Source organism: Anolis sagrei, chromosome 10 (genome assembly GCF_037176765.1).
Source record: "Anolis sagrei isolate rAnoSag1 chromosome 10, rAnoSag1.mat, whole genome shotgun sequence".
NCBI lineage: Eukaryota > Metazoa > Chordata > Lepidosauria > Squamata > Dactyloidae > Anolis > Anolis sagrei.
The window spans coordinates 4,713,610-4,733,268 of record NC_090030.1 but is presented as its reverse complement, the minus strand read 5'-3'; the positions used below and the strand labels follow the sequence as shown (position 1 = coordinate 4,733,268).

The 19,659-nt window shown below is 40.4% G+C and overlaps 1 protein-coding gene across 1 annotated transcript in view; it reads right to left on the bottom strand.

Annotated features, from left to right (window-relative positions):
• STAG2 (STAG2 cohesin complex component) overlaps positions 1-19,659 on the bottom strand; it is a 70,763-nt gene that overhangs the window by 10,897 nt on the left and 40,207 nt on the right. The window contains exons 18-31 of the mRNA XM_060756397.2: positions 19,248-19,337; positions 18,732-18,935; positions 18,431-18,501; positions 17,217-17,304; positions 17,010-17,090; positions 15,977-16,069; positions 14,621-14,795; positions 14,061-14,200; positions 12,417-12,518; positions 9,499-9,647; positions 5,184-5,312; positions 2,969-3,174; positions 1,397-1,586; positions 1,196-1,309 (exon numbers count right to left, since the gene is read on the bottom strand). Coding sequence (XP_060612380.2) covers positions 1,196-1,309; positions 1,397-1,586; positions 2,969-3,174; positions 5,184-5,312; positions 9,499-9,647; positions 12,417-12,518; positions 14,061-14,200; positions 14,621-14,795; positions 15,977-16,069; positions 17,010-17,090; positions 17,217-17,304; positions 18,431-18,501; positions 18,732-18,935; positions 19,248-19,337 — 1,832 coding nt within the window. The remainder of the gene's footprint in view (positions 1-1,195; positions 1,310-1,396; positions 1,587-2,968; positions 3,175-5,183; positions 5,313-9,498; positions 9,648-12,416; positions 12,519-14,060; positions 14,201-14,620; positions 14,796-15,976; positions 16,070-17,009; positions 17,091-17,216; positions 17,305-18,430; positions 18,502-18,731; positions 18,936-19,247; positions 19,338-19,659) is intronic.

Here is a 19,659-nt window from a genome sequence, read left to right as displayed (position 1 = left end):
GCAGAAGCATCTCTGTCTTAGGGAGCCACGGTCGCGCAATAGGTTAAACCCTTGTGCCGGCTGAACTGCTGATCTGAAGGTTGGCGGTTCAAATGCACAAGATGGGGTGAGCTCCCATCTGTCAGGCCCAGTTTCCTTGTGGGGACATGAGAGAAGTCTCCCACAGGATGGTAACACATCCAGGCGTCCCCTGGGCAACATCTTTGCAGACGACCAATTCTCTCACACCAGAAGCAACTTATTATTATTAATATTATTATTATTATTATTTGGGGTGCTTCTACCTCGCCCTTCTCAACCCCCTAGGGGGGACTCAGGGCAGCTTACAAAAGGCACAGTTCTATGCCTAACAATTCACAAAATACAATACAATATACAATACACAAATTTACCATATAATGTCAACAGTTATAACTAATTAAAACAATCAACTTGCAGCATATTCTCAAGTCACTTCTGACATGATAAAAAAAAAACTCTGTCTTGGCTGGATTAAGTATCAGTTTGATTGCTCTTATTCAGACCATTGCTTTATTTCATATCAAAAGCATTGCATAAAGAATGCATCTAAATTTCCTTTTCCGTGTGGTCTCTTGGCCATCCCATTTCTGCAAGTGGACCAGCACACCATCCTCTAATGCAGGGGTCCTCAAATTAAGGTCCGGGGGCCAGATACGGTCCTCCAAGGTCATTTACCCAGCCCTTGCTCAGGGTCAACCTAAGTCTGAAATGACTTGAAAGCATGCAACAACAACAATCCTATCTCATCAGCCAAAAGCAGGCCCACACTTCCCATTGAAATACTAATAAATTTATATTTGTTAAAATTGTTCATCATTTTAATTATTGTATTGTTTTAAAGTATTGTTGTTGTTGTTTTTTTTGCACTACAGATAAGGTGTGTGCAGTGTGCATAGGAATTCATTCATTTTTTTTTTCAAATTATAATCCGGCCTTCCAACAGTTTGAGGGACTGTGACCTGGCCCTCTGTTTAAAAGGTTTGAGGACCCCTGCGCTAATGTCACAAGACTCTTTTCTGTCATCTGCTGGAGCATGTTTTGAGCATTATCCGGATCGCTGCATCAAGGGACTTGGCAATGAGCGGGGAAGAATACGGGCAAAAGCAAAAGGAGAAAAGGAATTTGAGCAAGGCCTTTCTCTCCTCTTTGAGGGGCAACTGGTGCTTGCGCTTACATGGCGTGCTGCAAATTGGTTCTCAGCTTCACGTAGTTCATGGCCGCTCTCTCCTGCTGCTGCCGGGCTGCTTCTTCCTGCTGCCTTTGAGCCAACATCCATGTGACCTGCGTACTTGAAAAAGAGAAGTATCTTCATTTAAAAGAGGCACAGACCAAGTATTTCAGGAATGAGAAAACAGTTGTTTTCAAGTGTATATACTTGTAATCAATGGGCGGTTGGTGGTGTTCAGCTTGCATGGGATAGACACCCATGTAGCTCTCTTCGGGCCGCAACCTTTTGGGTTCCCGCATGATGGTGGACGTGAGCTGAGGGGTCTGCATCATGACCGGCGTGTGCATCGTCTGCTCCCTGCTCATCCACATGCTGTCGCTACTGCTGCTTTCCTCAGCTGGAAGGAGAAAAACTGCATGAGATCACATCACAAGCCTTGCACTTCGAAATGTCAGGGCTTCTTGCACCCCAGCTAGACAAGACATCAAAATCATTAACCACCCCTCTTTTATAGCTTTGCCACATTTCTAAGTCTGAACACAACAACCAAATTATGACTTTGCTACTTTATTTCCTGTTTTTAATACAGTGAAATCTATTAATTCAGGACACTGTGCATATTTTGTTTTGATTGTTGTCTATAGGCCAAGGTGAGATCTCAATATCTATAATAATCAACCCAATTGCCAAATCATCTTATTTTTCTTTCTGGGGAGGATCAACACTTAGTCCGCTGCATAGCCAAATTCATCACAAAAGCCCTGAGAGATCTCTTTATCTCACAAAATGGGGGTCCCTTGTAATGAATTTGATTATTTATTTACATAGATTTACGGCATTTGCATCCCGCCTTTCTCAGCCTTACGGCGACTCAAGGCGGCTCACAGAAATAGCAATTTTAGTGCCATACATTCATAAAGATACAGTTAAAAACATTCAACTCAACATTTAAAAAAGCATTTAAAAACATATAATTACCGATGTCCTGTTAAAATTATTATCCAGCATCATCGTCCAGCCATTCCATGTTCATTCTTCCTATTTCATAATTTGCTTATTTCTATCTAACTTTTCTCCCAGAGTGGAACTCAAAGCGGCATATATAAATAATAAATTTAAAAAATAAATTTGATAATGAGAATGTAAAATAAGTTTTAATTTGTTTTTGTTAACTATTGTGGGAGTTTTAGCACGGTGATTAGTGACTATTTGTCTGTGTGTTTTTGTTTTTGTCTTTTATTGTCGATATGGTCAGCTGATTTTTACTTTTTTGTGTCAGGAGAGACTTGAGAAACTACAAGTCACTTCTGGCCGTCTGCAAGGACGTTGCCCAGGGGATGTTGCCAGGATGTTTTGATGTTTTACCATCCTTGTAGGAGGCTTCTCTCATGTCCCTGCATGAAGAGCTGGAGCTGACAGAGGGAGCTCATTCGCACTCTTCCCGGATTTGAACCTATGAGTCTTCAGTTCTACCGACACAAGGGTTTAACCAATTGCGCAACAGGGTGCAACTTGCTCAGCAGATAATCAATAAACAGATAGATAGATCTGTTTATTGGTCAGTGGATAATCAATAAACAGATCTATCTAACTATCAATTAATAGCTTATGTTTGAGATAATGATCTGCTGGCTTATAAAAATCAACCAACCCATAGTTTAATTCACATAGTACTCCGTTCCCTCCTTCTCCCCTTTTTACCCGACTATTCTATTTTAAATATACAATAAGGTAAGCACACTTGATGTAAAGGGGGAAAATGACGCAACGAAACCCCACCTTCAGGTAGTTTCCGTTTCCCTGTGGCCGGCTTGGTTTTCTTGCTCCGGACTGTCGACCCCCGGTTGCTCATTCCGCTGAGGACGGACATGGTGTCGTCGTCCCCGCCGGCGAGCAAAGAGTTCCTGTAAGACATGAGTGGGAGCCACACATCTTCCCTCCGGAGAGACATCTGGAAGGTCATAAACTTCTCCAGGTAAGCATACCTTTCAAAAGAAAGAAGAACAAGCCATGAGAAAACTGACTGCGATACCTTTGTTAGGAGATGTTAGCTGGCTCTGATTGTTTCTTGTCTGAAATTCCCCTGTTTTCTGAGTGTTGTTCTTTATTTAGTCCTGATTTCAGAGTTTTTCAAAGCATGGCTACAGGAAGCACCCAGGCTTTGAAGCCGCAAGGCCAGCGAACAAAGGATTCCCCCAGGCAGCAATCAACCAGACTTTGAAGCTGCAAGGCAATTCAGTGCTAATCAAGCTGGCCAATGGCAATATCCACGCTGTGTCCAGGTTGGTTCATCAGACAAGAATAAATCAGGGCCAGCGAACACCTCCTAACAAAGGATTCCCCCAGCAGCAATCAACCAGACTTTGAAGCTGCAAGGCCATTCAGTGCTAATCAAGCTGGCCAATGGCAATATCCACGCTGTGTCCAGGTTGGTTCATCAGACAAGAATAAATCAGGGTCGGCGAACACCTCCTAACAAAGGATTCTCCCAGTAGCAATCAACCAGACTTTGAAGCTGCAAGGACATTCAGTGCTAATCAAGCTGGCCAATGGCAATATTCACGCCGTGTCCAGGTTGGTTCATCAGACAAGAATAAATCAGGGCCGGCGAACACCTCCTAACAAAGGATTCCCCCAGTAGCAATCAACCAGACTTTGAAGCTGCAAGGCCATTCAGTGCTAATCAAGCTGGCCAATGGCAATATTCACGCCGTGTGCAGGTTGGTTCATCAGACAAGAATAAATCAGGGCCGGCGAACACCTCCTAACAAAGGATTCTCCCAGTAGCAATCAACCAGACTTTGAAGCTGCAAGGACATTCAGTGCTAATCAAGCTGGCCAATGGCAATATTCACGCCGTGTGCAGGTTGGTTCATCAGACAAGAATAAATCAGGGCCGGCGAACACCTCCTAACAAAGGATTCCCCCAGTAGCAATCAACCAGACTTTGAAGCTGCAAGGCCATTCAGTGCTAATCAAGCTGGCCAATGGCAATATTCACGCCGTGTCCAGGTTGGTTCATCAGACAAGAATAAATCAGGGCCGGCGAACACCTCCTAACAAAGGATTCTCCCAGTAGCAATCAACCAGACTTTGAAGCTGCAAGGACATTCAGTGCTAATCAAGCTGGCCAATGGCAATATTCACGCCGTGTGCAGGTTGGTTCATCAGACAAGAATAAATCAGGGCCGGCGAACACCTCCTAACAAAGGATTCCCCCAGTAGCAATCAACCAGAATTTGAAGCTGCAAGGCCATTCAATGCTAACCAAGCCAGCCAACTGCAACATTCATTCTTGCCTCCAACAGACAAGAGTTCTTTCTCCCACCCTGGACATCCCACAGATATATAAACCTGAATTTTCCTAGTTTCCAACAGACCTCACAACCTCTGAGGACGCCTGCCATAGATGTGGGTGAAACGTCAGGAGAGAATGCTTCTGGAACATGGCCAGATAGCCCAGAAAACACACAGCAACCCAGTGATTCCAGCCATGAAAGCCTATGACAATACTATGTCCTGATATTGCATTTGTCAACACAAATGTCTATATTATGCAATTGTGTTAATCAATCTTAGTCTTTCTCTTCTCTACCTGACCAAAACAGAAGCAGCAGAAGCAACAGCTGCTGAGTGAATCCTAAACTAAACAGAGGCATAAGACACAACCAAATTTTATGGCTGGAACGAAACACCTTGGATCTAGTATTCCATTCAATTAGAAGCCAACGTTTAAAACAGAGGTAACTCTCACGTCCTCTTCTATCAACACGCCCTGCACATTTGCAACCATACTTTATTTCCAATGCTTGTCCATTACAAAAGCAAAATAGCTAATTTAGGGAAATAATGTACAAGAATGTATTTCAAAGCCAACTAGAGGTATACAAAATAGAATATGTTTGACACAACTTTATTTCCACATTAAATCACAGCACAGACAAACACGACTTGCGAGAAAACCCATGACCAAGAATTTGCCCAAAATACTTACACTGTTTTTTTGTCTTGCCTGAGAAGTTTGGAAGAGAATTCGCTCAATATATCAAGGAATGCCAAATATAAAGGTGGATGGCTTTCACCCTGTGGATTCGGCTCTTTAAAAGCAAACTCAATCCCATCTCTGAAAAGAATTAGGAATCTAAGTCAGCATTTCCAATGAAATCTTTGTGGACTTAATATAGCAAGGGAAGCTATTGTGTCTTGTATTATTGTATTTTTTTGTTTTATTACTCTTAACACTGTATATACTCGAGTATAAGCCTAGTTTTTCAGCCCCTTTTTTAGGCTGAAAAAGCTGCCCTCAGCTTATTCTCAAGTCAAAGTTATTCATTATTTTACTCTGTTATTACTATTATTTTTATTACATTTATTATTTTAGGGTTACTCTATTATTGGTATTATTACATTTACATTATTTTACTCTATTATTTTATTACATTTATTTTACTCTATTATTATTATTACATTTATTATTTTACTTTAGTATTATTGTTATTACATTTATTATTTTACTCTATTATTGGCATTATTACATTTGCATTATTGTACTCTTATTATTATTTGTATTACATTTATTTTACTCTATTTATTTTTATTTTTATTATTACATTTATTATTTTACCGGGATTGTAGCGCAGCTGACTGAGTGTCAGCTGCATTAAGATCACTCTGACCAAAAAGGTCATGAGTTCGAAGCCACCCTGGGTTAGAGTGGGTTTCCAACCAATTGTGTGTAGCCTGCTGTCAACCTTTGCAACCTGAAAGACAGTTGCATCTGTCAAGTAGGAAAATTAGGTACCACCTTAAAAAGTGTGGGGAGGCTAAATTAACTGATTTATGAGGCCATAAAGAAGACTCCAGCAAAGCATTCCAGCGGGGAAGCATGCGGGGAATGCGGAAGTGCTTCATCAGCGTCACAGATGGACGATGAAAGCGACAGCTCCCCTGGCAGCCAGAAAAAGTTAAATAGCCTCTGTGTATGTCTGTATATGTTTGTATGTCAAAAATTGGCATTGAATGTTTGCCATGTATGTGTACACTGTAATCCGCCCTGAGTCCCCTGCGGGGTGAGAAGGGCAGAATATGAAAGCTGTAAATAATAATAATAATAATAATAATAATAATAATAATAATAATTTATTGTTGTTATTACATTTATTATTTTACTTTCTTTATTATTATTGGAAGGATACGTAAGCACATTTACACTGAAAAAGGTTAGAATAATGGTTTAATCAAAGTTGGTCAGTCTTATTTTAAATTACAGTTTTATGTAAACATTGAAAAACATTTAACCTACTGTTTCCTCAATTAAAGTAATTTTATTGGTATCTATATTTATTTTGTATTACCAGTAGCTGCTGCATTTCTCACCCTCAACTTATACTCAAGTCAATAAGTTTTCCCATTTTTTGGTGGTAAAATTAAGTGCCTCGGTTTATATTCGGGTCGGCTTATACTCGAGTATATACGGTATATCCCGACATAAGGTGCATATGGTTAAATCAGTCCCAATTTTTGACTAAATAAATTACGATTTAATAATTAAAAAACACATTTATATAATACCTAAAAATCCTATAATTCTTTTTTAAATATATTTTTATTGTTTTAAAGACTAAAATAGAAAGAAAGAAGACAAACAAAAATGTATATACTCTGGAAAGTATACAAGCAAAGTTGGAGAACAATGCAATTAGAGAAAAGTAGGAAATAGTAAGAAATGGAATTATATATAGATCAAAAAAAGAAAAGATATAAAAAAAATAAAGTAAAGTAAAAATAAAAAAATGAGGAGGTTCTTGACTTCCGGAAGTTAAACGGAAGTCCTATAATTCTTCAAAGCTAAGTACCAAAATGAAGCCAACACCAGTGCCAACTACATCAACTTTTGCAAAATGAGTATTTCCATAAAATAACTCGTGCTACTTGATTCAGTTTGTTTCCATTTTAATGTGCCGCACGTCCCAATGACTTTCTGAGTGTGAAATCAAAGTCCAGCTATCATATTTAAAGTAAACTGAATGAAATCAAATGGACATGGGGTGAGTCATCCAGTCACATCTCATTTCATTAAATGGCTCCGCGCCAAGCAGTGAGCCAATTTCTTGCTGTGAAATCCAGCAGAATTAAGTAGTTGGAACCAGGGATTCAAATATGTGCTTCCTCCATGAGTTAAAGACTTTCCAGAAAACTGTATGCACACGTAGGTAAAGGTTCCCCCTTGACATTAAGTCTGGTCGTGTCCTACTCTGGGGGTTGGGGCTCATCTCCATTTCTAAGTCAAAGAGCCGGCGTTGTCCATAGACATCTCCAAGGTCATGTGGCCGGCATGGAGCGCTGTTACCTTCCCACCAGAGCAGTACCTATTGATCTACTCACACTGGCATATTTTCAAACTGCTAGGTTGGCAGGAGCTGGGGCTAATATATAGTATAAGACGACCCCCAACTTTTCCAGTTAAAATATAGAGTTAAGACGACTCCCATGCATAAGACTACACCCGTGTATAAGACAACCCCTGACTTTTGAGAAGATTTTCTTGGGTTAAAAAGTAGTCTTATACGCCAGAATATACTGTAATATAATATAATATATATACATATACTATTTATAATTTTATAATGTAATGCAATATAATAATAATAATAATAATAATAATAAGATATTATAATTATATATTTATATTACATGTAATATTACTAATAATATTACGATACAGTGGTATGGTGCAATATAGCAATGTTTAGTGCTAATATTGGACTATGCTAATAATATAATATATTGTATGCAATATATACCTTGTAAGCCGCTCTGTGTCCCCTTCGGGGTGAGAAGGGCGGCATATAAATGTTGTAAATAAATAAATAAACAGTGGGAGCTCACCCCGCTCCTCGGATTCAAACCCCCGACTTTTCAGTCAGCAAGTTCAGCAGCTCAGCGTTTAATGCTACCTGGGGCTCCAATATGCACACACATATATACATATACAAATATCTTTGCCAGCCAGAAGGAAGGAAGCTCTAGCTCAGAAACTGGTATCAGATACAAAAGGTCTTAAAGGTCTGAGTGTGTTGTCATATAGAAAAGGGCATTGGCACTGTTTTCATATTGGCTTTGAACACATTCACTGAAATGGTCAATTTAATCCTTGCATTCTCTCCGTAGATTCCTTCCTTAATGCTTGCAGCATATAACACTTGAAGTAATACAGTATGTTTTATTTTAACTGCACGGCGCTCCATGCAGTGATGCAGACCACATGACCTTGGAGGCGTCTATGGACAACACCAGCTCTTCGGCTTAGAAATGGAGATGAGCACCACTCCCCAGAGTCGGACACGACTGGACTTAATGTTAAGGAAAAACCTTTACTTTTACTATTTTAACTGCTGCTTTACTTTAATTACACTATGTAACTTGATTTTTTTTCTGTTCCTGGTTTGAAAATGTTATTCCTGTTTAATTATGTGGTCCTTACTTTAAAAGTAGTTGCTGTCCTCCAGAAAGGATAGCAACTTTTATTTGTTGTTATTGTGGTTGCCACAAATTAGGTTGGTTGTGACTCTATGATATTAATAAATAAATAAATAAATAAATAAATAAATAAATAAATAAATAATAATAATAATAATACTTTATACCCCACCACCATCTCCCCGATGGGAACTCTGAGCGGCTTACAAGCCCGGACAACATATTACAGTAATAAAATCAAAACATAAAAACAAATAATGACAACATCAAAGTACATTACTAATAAGGAAAAAAAAAGCACTCTTAAAATAACATTCTAATAAATACAATCACGATAGCGATTATTATCATTATCATTATTATTATTATTATTTTGAAACACAACAAGATGAGTCCACAGCAGACACCCTGCTGGTTATCCTGGACGACGACCGAGCCAGTATAGACTTCATTATTATTATTATTATTATTATTATTATTATTATTATTATTCACTGTAAAACTAGAGCAAAATGTGCAAGATGTCCCTCCCACAGAAACAAAGTTTTTTGCAATTCAATAAACTTTTCCCATGTTCTTATGATTGAACCAATTAGGAAATGGTTTATAATCCAGGAACAACAATTGTGTTACACAGTGTTATTACAGACTGGCTTGAAATCCACAAGCTGCAGCAACTTCATTAAAGTTATTTTAAGATTTAACCATCCTATCTATTTTGGAACTCCCTTCCCAATTTTGGAAATTGCGAAAAGAGGAAAACAATTACATCAGTAACTCTACAGCAGGCAACATATTTGAGTACAAATCAGAAAAAAATGAGCAATTACTTGTGCAACATAGCAATGGCTTCTCTTGTTTTCAGCTGATCGAGCCCAAATGTTAAAGCAAAGCGCCGGGCTAATTCCTTAATGCCGCTGAACGTCGGTGACGATCGATCAAAATTGTACCCATTTTCTTGAATCATCTCATTGAAAAGCTGAAAAGACATATGTATTTTAGTAAATTGTTTGTGGTTAGCAAAAGTGCTTTGGAGAATGAATGCATCGTGAGTGTATTGTTACTTCACTGACTATAGTAAAACAACTCTTCTGACAGTAAGAAAACAGTTTAGAGAGACTTGTGTCTTTCAACATAAAGGGCCCATAAGAAGTGGACATAGAGTGCCAAGAGGAGTAACTAGACCAGTGTTTCTCGACCTTCCTAATACCACGAGCCCTTAATACAGTTCCTGATGTTGTGGTGACCCCCAACCATAACATTATTTTCATTGCTAATTCATAACTGTAATTTTGCTACTGTCATGAATCATAATGTAAATATCTATATACAGGATATGCCCAAATTTAAATACTGGTGGGGTTGGGGGAGGATTGATTTTGTCATTTGGGAGTTGTAGTTCCTGGGATTTATAGTTTGCCTACAATCAAAAAGCATTCTGAACTCCACCAACAATGGAATTGAACCAAACTTGTTTGGCACACAGAACTCCCACGACCAACAGAAAATACTGGAAAGTAGGGCTGGGCAACCACGGAAAAATTTGTTTCTAAACTCGATTTGTTTTTTGGGGTTTTTTGCGTTTCGATATTTAAAAGAATTCCGAAATTTTTCTTTGAAAAAGTTTGATATTTACGAAATTTCGTAAAATTACGAAACAATACAAAACGAATACGAAACAAATACAGATCGATTAGTTAATGGCGGACGCGACCGCGCAATACGCTAAAAAACCTCCATATGGGACAGGAGGAACTTCTGAAGCTTCCCTCTCCCTCTGTTGTTGACTGTTGGTGTGATATTTATAATTTTTTTTCACTGATTAAACAAACAACAGCTATAAAACTTGCCCCAGACATGCAGAAATAATAACGAAACGATTTCGAAACGATTTCGAAACGAATACAAAACAAATACGAAGCAATTACGAAACGAATTGAAAAATTCGTTTCGTTTTTTTAGATGCTCCTGAATGGTTCGTTATTGCTTCGTAACAAAAAAAAAAAAAATGAATTTTTAACGAATTACGAAATTACGAAACGAAACCGCCCAGCCCTACTGGAAAGGTTTGGTGGGCATTGACCTTGAGTTTTGGAGTTGTAGTTCACCTACATCCAGAGAACAGTGAAAGATCTGGACCACACTTGGCACAAATTCTCAATCTGCCCAAATGTGTGGAGTTGGAGAAAATAGACCTTGATATTTGGGAGTTGTAGTTGCTGGGATTTATAGTTCATCTACAACCAAAGAGCATTCTGAACCCCACCAATGATAGAATTTGACCACACTTCCCAAACAGAACCCCCTGCCTTGAAGGGACTCACTGGCACGAGCCTCCCTCCAGCCTCACATGCTCCCCCTCGCCCGCACATGCATACCATGCTGTTTTGCAGCGAGCATGCCTGCTCTCCCCTCCCCACTTGGGAGTCTTAGAAATAGCCCTCCCCTTGGCTGAGAAGCCGGCCAATCACAGCAGAGGAGGGCTTTTGGCGGGAGGATTCACCATATGTTTCCAAAAGGGCTAGAAGGCAGGATCATCAAGTTTGCAGACGACACCAAATTGGGAGGGATGGCCAATACTCCAGAGGACAGGAGCAGGATTCAAAACGATCTTGACAGATTAGAGAGATGGGCCAAAACTAACAAAATGAAGTTCAACAGGGACAAATGCAAGATACTCCACTTTGGCAGGAAAAACGAAATGCAAAGATACAGAATGGGGAATGCCTGGCTCGAGAGCAGGACGTGTGAAAAAGATCTTGGAGTCTTCCTGGACAACATGTTAAACATGAGCCAACAATGTGATGTGGTGGCAAAAAAGCCAATGGGATTTTGGCCTGCATCAAGAGGAGCCTAGTGTCTAGATCCAGGGAAGTCCTGCTCCCCATGCTCTATTCCACTTTGGTTAGACCACACCTGGAATATTGTGTCCAATTCTGGGCACCACAATTCAAGAGAGATATTGACAAGCTGGAATGTGTCCAGAGGAGGGCGACTAAAATGGTCAAGGGTCTGGAGAATAAGCCCTATGAGGAGCGGCTTAAGGAGCTGGGCATGTTTAGCCTGAAGAAGAGAAGGCTGAGAGGAGATATGATAGCCATGTATAAATATGTGAGAGGAAGCCACAGGGAGGAGGGAGCAAGCTTGTTTTCTGCTTCCCTGGAGACTAGTACGTGGAACAATGGCTTCAAACTACAAGAAAGGAGATTCCATCTGAACATGAGGAAGAACTTCCTGACTGTGAGAGCCGTTCAGCAGTGGAACTCTCTGCCCCGGAGGGAGTGTGGTGGAGGCTCCTTCTTTGGAAGCTTTTAAACAGAGGCTGGATGGCCATCTGTCAGGGGTGATTTGAATGCAATATTCCTGCTTCTTGGCAGAATGGGGTTGGACTGGATGGCCCATGAGGTCTCTTCCAACTCTTTGAATCTAGGATTCTATGATTCTATGAAAAAGGAAGAGACGGACAGCCTTCTTTGTCAAAGGGATTCCTAACACCATCAGAAATATGTGTTTTCTGATGGTCTTTGGCGAAGCCTCTGCAAAGCCCTCACTTCCACCCACCCACCCACCCAGGGCTCCTGACCCTCAGACTGAGAAACGGAAATCTAGACAATTTAAATAATTGTAAGTAAAATGTGGCCAGTCTTGAAAACAAACATCACTGAAGTGATTCTATGAATAATATTTTGGCCTCACTTAAAAATAGACGAATGCCCACAGCAGATACTTTGTTTACAGTAGCACTCACCTGTTGTAAACTGAGAATCAGTGTCTTTGCACATTGGATTTTGTCTATCTGCCTTGTTTTACTCATGGTTTCTTTGATGATATCACCATAGTCGTTGTAATACTAACAAGGGGGGGAAACACAAGGAAAATACAAGTCTGACTTTAGTTTATGGTGGAAGAAAAATGTGTCAAAACGAGCATTTCAAAAGGCTGAAAGGCTAATAGAAAACATTTATAATTCGTAATCTTTGCTTCTTGCTTTAAGACAAAGAAAAACTACTGCCCAGAATAAGTCCACATAAAATCAGGGCCCTTCCAGACAGGCCCTATTTCCCAGGATCTGATCCCAGGTTTAAACTGGATTATATGAGTCCCCACTGCCAGATAATCCGAGATGAACAGAAAATCTGGAATTTATTTATCATGTCAGAAGCAAGTTGAGGGTACAGTTAAAATGTATTTAAAACACAAACAAAGTTAAACACTTGGCATGATGCTAAATGTCCTTTGATCAGAAGCTGGACACTTGGAGTGCCTCTGGTGTCGCTGTGAGAAGGTCCTCCATTATGCATGTAGCAAGCTCAGGCTGCATTGTAATTGGTGGTCAGTGGTTTGCTCTTCTCCACACTCGCATGTCATGGACTCCACTTTATAGCCCCATTTCTTAAGGTTGGCTCTGCATCTCGTGGTGCCAGAGTCAGTCTATTCAGCACCTTCCAAGTCGCTCAGTCTTCCCTGTGCCCAGGGAGGAGTTTCTCATCCAGTTTCAGCCATTGATTGAGGGTCTGTGTTTCAGCCTGCCACTTTTGGACTCTCGCTTGCTGAGGTGTTCCTGGAAGAATCTCTGGGGATCTCAGGAAGCCGCTGGCTGATATTCGAACAGAGGATGGGCCGGAGATGTCAATACCTTTGTCCTTTTATTGCTGGCTGCTACTTCCCGACAAATGTTAGGTTATATAATACTGGCTAAACAGTATAATTTCTCCAGCAGTATTGGGCATAGACATCCTGTGACAATGCGGCATGTCTCATTAAGAGCCACATCCACTGTTTTAATGAGATGAGATGTGCCCCACACTGGGCATGCGTACTCAGCAGCATAGTAGCAAAGCACAAGGGTAGATGTCTTCACTGTGTCTGGTTGTGATCCCCGGGTTGTGCCACTCAGCTTTCGTGTGATATTGTTTCTAGCACCCACTTCTTGCTTGATATTCTTGTAAGTCGGAGCACGGTCTGGAGTGACTCCCAGGTATTTGGGTGCGCTGCAATGCTCCAGTGGGATTCCTTCCTAGGTCATCTTCACAGTTTGAGGTGCTTATTTGTTAGCAAGGGGGAAAGCACACGTCTGTGTTTTAGATGGATTAGGAATCAGCTGGTTTTCCCTGTAATAGGCAGGAAGGGGACCTAAAGCTCTGAAGAGCTTCTGTTCAACCATTTAAAAGCTCCCTGCTTAAGTACTGATGGCACCCAGGATTAAATTCTGGGATTTAGGGCCTGTCTAGAAGGGCCCTCAGTTCACAATAGAATTAAGTCTGCTTGATGACAGCACATCAATATTCACTCAATATTATAATGAGGAAATCAGGAACACGTTAATTTACTGCTAACGATTAAAATCAATCTCCCCACCCCATGACCCTTCATCTTTGGAGGAATCCAGTACCTTCATGTATTGCTTAAAAATATCCGCAGCAGTGTTCATCTCCACCACAGTGTAGACAATAAGTTTACAAAAAGCTGCAAGCAAGTTTCTTCTTTTATGCAAAGCTTCGATCTTGCTGGCTTCGTCATCTTGCTGTCCATCTAAAAAATAAGATGATTAATGAATGGTGTGAGCAATTTGAATTTGTACACTAACTTCTTCATCACCTCTAATCATGCAAACCGTTTTGCCCTCATGCTGTTATAAATGTTGTTTTAGTAGAAATAAGAGCACGAATCAGATGTTTTACAAGATGGGGGCAGAACAAGCTCCCTCCCTGCTGTACAAAGTGGTCTCATACCAAATTCTAATGCTAAGGATACAATTTTTCCTCCAGGAGAACAACTTTAGAATGTTAACCATAATATTCTTAAATCCTGGATCCTACCTTTCAGTTTACGATGGCTGATTTTTACCCTTTAGTACTATGGGAGTGGACAATATATCCCAAATAAGTAAAAGAGTGAGTAATGCATCTGTTGCTGTCGAAACGCCGAGAAGATGTTTTTGTGCTCTCCTACCTGTACTGTTGTTGTCATCATCCTGGTCAATGAAGACGTGGTCGAGGATAAAACTCAACAGTTCGGACTGCAACGAAGAATCAGGAGTGTAAACTAGTGGCTCTAACATGTCGCGTCCCCCTGACATAATCTGATGGCTGAAGATCATTAATACATCACACAAAATAGTGAAGGCCTGCAAAAAAAAAAAAAAACAGGACAAGGGAAATAAATGTATCACATTGATTTTAAACACTTTGAGCACAGAAAGAGAATTGCGAATTTGAGAGGAAAAGATACGCATGTTCAAAAGGTAAGTTTTCATGCTGGTGGATATCTGCCTTCAACCTGTATATCTCACCAGAGAATTTACCTACCTGCTTTTATAATGATGGTAACAATAATAACAATTATATTATTTGATACACAACAAGATGAGTACATAGCAAACAAGATCACAACGCTGCCTTTTGTACTGAATGACACGTTGGACCCTTCCCAAGTGTCTAGGACTGTGTGATGTATCGGTGAATAATGCGTGCAGATCTGAGTAAAGTGGCCTTTTGCAGCTGACAGGTGGTAACTTTGTCAGCGCCAATTGTTTTTAAGTGCAGGCCAAGGTCTTTAAGCACTGCACCCAGTGTGTCGAACACCAGTGGGACCACCTTGACTGGCTTTGTGCCAGTCCTTGCATATTATTATTGTACGATCCCACACGATCTCTTCGATCATCTGGAGAGGCCCTGCTCACGCTCCCACCTCCTTCGGAGGCGCGATTGGTGGGGACGAGGGACAGGGCCTTCTCGGTGGTGGCCCCGCGACTCTGGAATTCACTCCCTAAGGACATCAGACATGCCCCAACGCTGGAAGTCTTTAGGAGGAGCCTGAAAACGTTGTTGTTCCAGTGTGCCTTCCCAGAATAAGGAAAACTCTTAGCAATATGTCCTCAAATGCACTTTAATATTGATTTAGGATTATCTTTGAAAACCCTATCCTAGTTTACCCTACCTTGTTCATGCCCAGCATTTTAAATTTTAATTATTACATTTGGCCCGGCCATAGGTTTTTAAATGCTGTATGTTATTGTTATTGTTTATTGCTTATTGTGTATTTTTTGTTTCTGAGTTTTATTTTAACTGTTTTGTATTGATTATTTGTTATCGCTTTTGTTTATTGATGTGCTGTGGGCTTGGCCTCACCGAGTCCCTTGGGGAGATGGTAGCGGGGTACAAATAAAGTTTTATTATTATCATTATCATCATCATCATCATCATCATCATCATTGTTGTCATCATAATCATCATTATTACAATATGCTAACATTACTGAGTCATTTACTGTGGGAAGGCAGGACATAAATAGTATTTGCTGACTAACCTGTTCTTTCACAGCAGTATTTACGTTAGTCAGGTAGTGCTGGCAGATTTGACAGAATACTCTCATCTCCTTCTTTAAGCGTAGCAGGTTCTCCTGTGAAACAAACAATGCTATTAAACACCAATTAAGCTGATTAGGAATCGTACTTTTTCAAAATAAAAGTGTAAAGCTTTGCAAGAAACTGTAAAGCAAACTACTAAATATAATTGTAGCAAGAAAAGCAAAACAAAAACAGAATATCTGCAGGTCTGTGTTGGGTGAGAAATGAGTATCAAGGGTTATGAATTCTGCTTCAGCTCACAAGTAGCTTAGGTAAAGTTAAAGTTTGTCCCCTGACATTAAGTCCAGTTATGTCTGACTCTGGGGTGTGGTGCTCATCTCCATTTCTAAACTGAAGAGCCGGTGTTGTCCATAGACACCTCCAAGGTCATGTGGCCGGCATGACTGCATGGAGCGCCCTTACCTTCCTGCCGGAGCGCTACCTCTTGATCTACTCACATTTGCATGTTTTCGAACTGCTAGGTTGGCAGAAGCTAGGGCTGACAGCGGAAACTCACGCTGCTCCCTGGAATCGAACCTGCGACCTTTCGGTCAACAAGCTCAGCGCTTTAACCCACTGCGCCACCGGGGGCTCCCACACATGTAGCTTAGCAAGTGGGAAAAGTGGAAACTGTTCTACATATATGCGTGCCCCAAATGTGCAGTTTCACTGGTTTTCCGCAATAAGTCCCCATTGTCATGTTATACAAAAACAGCCCACTCACATCCCCATCTTATTCTTCTTTTATTTACTGGTAGAGATTTTGAGAAATAACCAAGGAGTTTTTTCTGTCTCTCTATCTGCTTCCATTCAGCAAAGGAGCAAATCACCACTGGGAGTGCTTCATGCCAAAAGTCAACTTATGCCCCCCCCCCCCCACGTGGATTTGACAGGGTTTTATTAGGAAGGAATATTCAGAGGTTAAACTACGACCATTGTGTGTGGATGTGTCTTAAAGGCCCCTCTCCACCTGCCCCAGAGCGTCTTTCTTACCTTCGTAGAACTGCTCTCACTGACTTTTGCTAGCTGCCAAAGGATAACATAATGAGTACACTGCAGTGCATGAATAACAATCTGCATTTAAAAAAAACAAAGAAAATGGTTTGTTTTAAAAAGAGGAACTACTTTTTTCATATTTTTTTTGAAGTATATATATATGTTTCATTTTGGGAGGAGGGGGAAGCACACAAAAACACAAACCTGTTCAGGCATGTCTCCATTCTCAATGCCTGTTTTTAGTAGCTTGTAGTTACAACTGAACAAGTCCCATTTTGACAGATCATGAGCACTGAAAACAGAAAAAAAGTAAACATGTTTTTTAAAGGCTCTAAAAAATTCATGCATTTTTCAATTACGCTAGGAAACGCATTTTTTGTTCTTGCTTTGAGCAACGAGAAGAGGCAGGTAAGAAATGAAATTATTTATTTATTTATTTATTTATTGACAGTATTTACATTCCGCCCTTCTCACCCCGTAGGGGACTCAAGGCGGATTACAATGTACATATACATGGCAAACATTCAATGCTATAGACACAACAACGTAAACACACAACATATATAGACAGACACTCAGAGGCTATTAACATTCCAGCTTCTGGCCAGGGGAAGCCATTTCCTGGAGATTTTTATGGCCTCCCCCCTCCCCGCAATCCAAGCCGGGCATTTTGGGATCTGAACATGAGGAAGAACTTCCTGACTGTGAGAGCCGTTCAGCAGTGGAACTCTCAGTGGAATTCTCTGCCCCGGAGTGTGGTGGAGGCTCCTTCTTTGGAAGCTTTTAAACAGAGGCTGGATGGCCATCTGTCAGGGGTGATTTGAATGCAATATTCCTGCTTCTTGGCAGGGGGGTTGGACTGGATGGCCCATGAGGTCTCTTCCAACTCTTTGATTCTATGAGGATGGAGGGAGGGGGCTCCCCTCACAAACCCCCCCTCCCTTTTCCCCTCCCTCTTTTGAAGAAGGGGCCTCCTCACTTGATAAACAATGGAGATCTCTATGCTGGGTTTTGTACTTCGTACCAAGGTTCTTGAAGGAGGAAGATCCAATTGTTTTTAAGTACAGGCCAAGGTCTTTAGGAACTGCACCCAGTGTGCCGATCACCACTGGGCCAGAGTCTTTGCAGTTCAATACAGCACATTTTGCTAACATTTTTCATTGACTATCACATTGATTCTCAACCAATTCAACCTAGTTTGTGGCAGCCACAAAAACAAAGTCTCTGGAGTATAACAACTACTCTCAGAGTAAAGACTGCAGAATTAAACCAGTGTAAGACTTTCAAACCAGGAACAGAACATTTATCAAATTGCGTTCTATAGTGTTATTGTTATCTAATTAGCTATATATTGACAGAAAATAAAATTTACACTGAATATGAAGTTAAGTAACACCTAGAGTATTCATTCCACTTACTTATGAAAAGCAGTGATTCGTTTTAATGTGGATAAGACTTGATAGGCATCATCTTCATCAGGCTCTTCACCCTATTTTGGAAAAGATTAAAGTTTCAAAAATTCAGGAAAGTAATGCAGTCACAAACAAACAGTGACAACTAGAGATGCTTTCCATTTCAGGCTATGACCAAGGAAAAACAAATACTCTATTGATTCTTGGGAACAGAATAAATCTTAGCGGATTTTTTTTTAAATGTTGTTTTGGTCAAATTCTTGCAGAACAAGAACTGTAGAAGAATAGTAAAAACAAAAAGACATGCCTCTTGCAGAAAATCTTCAAGAAGTCGGTTGAATTTGTCCGCTAGTTCGTCTATTAGCTGACTCCTTGCAATATCCACTCTGTTAAAGATGGTGAATTCCTCGTTGCAGAGCGCATGGTATGTTTTAGAGCAAGCTTCCAAAACATCGGTGTCTGTGTGCTTTTCCACAATGTCTCGGATCTGTCGCAATAAGGCATCCAAATGCTATGAAAGGCAAGTTGCACACAGGTTAGTAAGCAAGACAAGGGGGAAAGAATTCTGGTATGTTTTGATCAAACACATGAACACCACAACCACCTTCCCAACTTTCTTTAAAAAATATTAATAATCAATAATATCTACAACCCTGGCAACATTCTTTTGGAACCATTTATCCCACAGCTAAACCTAGAAGTGATGCTCGTCATGTCTACACAATCTGAGCTCTAAATACTGGATTATTTGAAGATACCGAAATATTTTATGTCCAGTTGTCTCTTCCACCTCAATTTCCGTGAGACGAGTACGTTTGCTTACCTTTTCTAATCTCCCTGTTGTGTAGATCTCCAAATCAAAATATTGTGGCAACTGTAACAAGTTGGTGACTTTCTCTGCATCTACAGAATACTGTGGAAATAGAGGGTTATAAAATCAAAGTCTAAAGATTTTTCAATGAAGCCAAGCCCTCTCCCAAGTGCACCACTGATAACAAAACAAACCATGTTTGGGAATAGGTAACAAAGCCAATGGCATTAACAGTCGTATTTACTCTCAAATCGGGGAACCTGGGAGGGCTATGTCCTAAAGTTTTCCTTTGTCATTAATATCATGCACTCCTGCAATTTAATCAAGTGCACTGAGCCACAGTGGTGCAATGGGTTAAACCCTTGTGCCAGCTGAACTGCTGACCTGAAGACCAGAAAGTTGGCAGTTTGAATTTGTGAGATAG